Source organism: Plecotus auritus, assembly GCF_963455305.1.
Source record: "Plecotus auritus genome assembly, chromosome: 2".
NCBI lineage: Eukaryota > Metazoa > Chordata > Mammalia > Chiroptera > Vespertilionidae > Plecotus > Plecotus auritus.
Genome location: NC_137771.1, coordinates 208,607,220 through 208,610,790, shown reverse-complemented (window position 1 = coordinate 208,610,790; position 3,571 = coordinate 208,607,220). Strand labels below are relative to the sequence as shown.

General features: G+C 39.9%; 1 protein-coding gene across 1 annotated transcript; it reads left to right on the top strand.

Moving 5' to 3' along the window:
- Window positions 1-660: 660 nt before the first annotated feature.
- On the top strand, window positions 661-2,307 carry LOC308241568 (transmembrane 9 superfamily member 3-like). Its single transcript, XM_080655079.1, has one exon. The coding sequence runs from the start codon at window positions 800-802 to the stop codon at window positions 1,715-1,717; it is 918 nt and encodes a 305-aa protein (XP_080511205.1). The 5' UTR covers window positions 661-799; the 3' UTR covers window positions 1,718-2,307.
- The last annotated feature ends 1,264 nt before the right edge of the window (window positions 2,308-3,571 follow it).

Sequence of the window (3,571 nt, the reverse complement as noted above, 5' to 3'; positions counted from 1 at the left end):
CTCCAATCTGGGACCCCTCAAGGGATGTCCGACTGCCCGTTTAGGCCCGATCCAGGTGGGATCGGCCTTAACGGGCAGTCGGACATCCCTCTCACAATCCAGGACTGCTGGCTCCCAAATGCTCGCCTGCCTGCCTTCCTGATTGCCCCTAACTGATTCTGCCTGCCAGCCTGATCACCCCCTAACCACTCCCCTGCCAGCCTGATTGATGCCTAACTGCTCTCCTGCCAGCCTGATTGCCCCTAACTGCCCTCCCCTGCAGGCCTGGGTCTCCCCAAACTGCCCTCCCCTGCAGGCCTGGTCCCCCCCAACTGCCCTTCCCTGCAGGTCTGGTCGCCCCCAACTTCCCTCTCCTGCAGGCCTGGTCCCCCCAACTGCTCTCCTCTGCAGGCTTGGGTCCCTCCCCGCAACTGCCCTTCCCTGCAAGGCCCGGTCACCCCCAACTTCCCTCCTCTGCTGGCCTGGTCACCCTAACTGCCCTCCCCTACAGGCCTGGTCCCTCCCAACTGCCCTCCCCTGATGGCCATCTTGTGGCAACCATCTTGTGTCCACATGGGGGTGGTCATCTTTGACAACATGGGGGCAGCCATCTTGTGTGTTGGAGTGATGGTCAATTTGCGTATTATAGGATACTGTTGGGCCCTACCATAATCAACAAGAGACATATAAATACTTTTCACTTCCATTTTGTGTGGGGTCAAAAAGAAGTATCAGTCATTACCATGAAACTCTGGGAGAAGCACTTCAAGGCGTTGAATTGGAATTTAGTGGTCTGGATATTAAATTCAAAGATGATGTGATGCCAGCCACTTACTGTGAAATTGACTTAGGTAAAGAAAAGAGAGATGCATTTGTGTATGCTATCAAAAATCACTACTGGTACCAGATGTACACAGATGACTTACCAATATGGAGTATTATTGGTGAAGCAGATGAAAATGGAGAAGATTACTATCTTTGGACCTACAAAAAACTTGAAATAGGGTTTAATGGTAATCGAATTGTTGATGTTAATCTAACTAGTGAAGGAAAAGTGAAATTGGTTCCCAATACTAAAATCCAGATGTCATATTCAGTAAAATGGAAAAAGTCAGATGTAAAATTTGAAGACAGATTTGACAAGTATCTTGATCCATCTTTTTTTCAACACAGGATTCATCGGTTTTCAATTTTCAACTCCTTCATGATGGTTATCTTCTTGGTGGGCTTAGTTTCAATGATTTTAATGAGAACTTTAAGAAAAGATTATGCTTGGTACAGTAAAGAAGAAGAAATGGATAATATGGATAGAGACCTAGATGAATATGGATGGAAGCAGGTGCATGGCGATGTATTTAGACCATCAAGTCACCCACTGATATTTTCCTCTCTCATTGGTTCTGGATGTCAGATATTTGCTGTGTCTTTCATTGTTATTATTGTTGCAATGATAGAAGATTTATATATAGAGAGGGGATTGATGCTCAGTACAGCCATATTTGTCTATGCTGCTACGTCTCCAGTGAATGGTTATTTTGGAGGAAGTTTGTATGCTAGACAAGGAGGAAGCAGATGGATAAAGCAGATGTTTATTGGGGCATTCCTTATCCCAGCTATGGTGTGTGGTACTGCCTTTTTCATCAATTTTAAAGCCATTTATTACCATGCTTCAAGAGTCATTCTTTTTGGAACAATGGTGGCCGTTTGTTGCATCTGTTTTTTTTTATTCTTCCTCTAAATCTTGTTGGTACAATACTTGGCTGAAATCTGTCAAGGCAGCCCAACTTTCCTTGTCGTGTCAATGCTGTGCCTCATCCCATACCGGAGAAAAAATGGTTTATGGAGCCTGCAGTTATTGTTTGCTTGGGAGGAATTTTACCTTTTGGCTCAATCTTCATTGAAATGTATTTCATCTTCACCTCTTTCTGGGCATATAAGATCTACTATGTCTATGGCTTCATGATGCTGGTCATCCTGTGCATTGTGACTGTCTGTGTGACCACTGTGTGCACATACTTCCTGCTGAATGCGGAGGACTATAGATGGCAATGGACAAGTTTTCCCTCTGCTGCATCAACTGCAATCTATGTTTACATGTATTCCTTTTACTACTATTTTTTCAAAACAAAGATGTATGGCTTATTTCAAACATCATTTTACTTTGGATATATGGCGGTATTTAGCACAGCCTTGGGGATAATGTGTGGAGCAATCGGTTACATGGGAACAAGTGCCTTTGTCTGAAAAATCTATACTAATGTGAAAGTTGACTAGAGACCCAAGAAAACCTGGAACTTTGGATCAATTTCTCTTTCACAAGAGTGGAACTTGCACAGCAAAAAAAAAAAAAAAGCACAAGAAGAGATTTGGGCGTTAACACTGGGTACTTTGTGGGTCTATCTCTCATGGATGGAGTAAAATAACATCTATTTCCATTGATCCTAGGTTCTTACTGACTGCTTTCTCCAACTGTTCACAGCAAATGCTTGGATTTTATGCAGTAGGCATTACTACAGTACATGGTTAATCTTCCCCAAAACTAGCTCATTAAAGATGAAATAGACAAGCTCTCTTCAGTGAAGAGGACAAATAGTTTATTTAAAACATTTGTTCCAATAAAATGACTAGAGGGAAACTTGGATGCTAAAATTACATGAATAGAAATCTTCCTAGCACTTAGTGTTTCCATGTTATTGAAAAATCATGTTTCAGAAATATTATTTTTTTTCTCTTATTTTTACGGCTATCATCAACCTATTGTAGGACATTTTTATATATTGAACCTGGGTTCTTTTTTGAGCATTTTTCTCCCCCAATTCAACTGCATCTTTTTTTCTAAAAGAGAGAATTAAAAACATTAAATTCTGCATGTAATATATCTGCTGTCATCTTAGTTGGACCAGCTTCCCATGTATTTATCTCAAAACCATCCAGTTACATCTTAATTCCATCCAAAGAAGATACAGTCTGAAGATAGAGGTGTACTCTCTACAATGCAATTTACTGTACAGTTAGAAAGCAAAGTGTTAAACGGAGAACATATTTGTTTTATTAAACATTTTGAGATTTAGGTAAAGTACATTTTAACTAAATGTCCTAAGTGATTATCTTTTCTCCCCCCTCTCACTCCCCAAGTTAGTCTTACATCTTTTTTGGGTTTGAATGAAGGTTTTGCATAAGAAATTGTTAAAAACAAGGGGGGTGGGTAATAAATGTATATAACATTAAATAATGTAATGTAGGTGTAGATTCCCAAATGCATTTGGTTGTACAGATTGATTACGGAGTACTTTTTTCTGATGATGATTAGTGTAGAAATGTGTGAATTTGGATAGCTTTTTACATCTTGCCTACCACTGCATGAAACATTGGGGTTTCTTCAAAATGTGTATGTGTCTTCTTTTGGGAAGGGGGAGATTGTTTTCTTCTGTTTCTTTTCTGAGACTCCTATAGGAACTAAATTTGTAATTTAGAAACTTTTAATTTTGTTAATCTTGTCTGGGGCACCTAAGTAACATCTAAAGCATTACTGCTTTAGAATGTTAAAATAAAATTTCCTGATTAAAAAAATAAAATAAAATAAAATCTCTGA

Bases quoted from the DNA above. Each gene is read 5' to 3' on its own strand.
- LOC308241568 (XM_080655079.1), top strand. From the start codon at position 800: ATGCCAGCCACTTACTGTGAAATTGACTTAGGTAAAGAAAAGAGAGAT.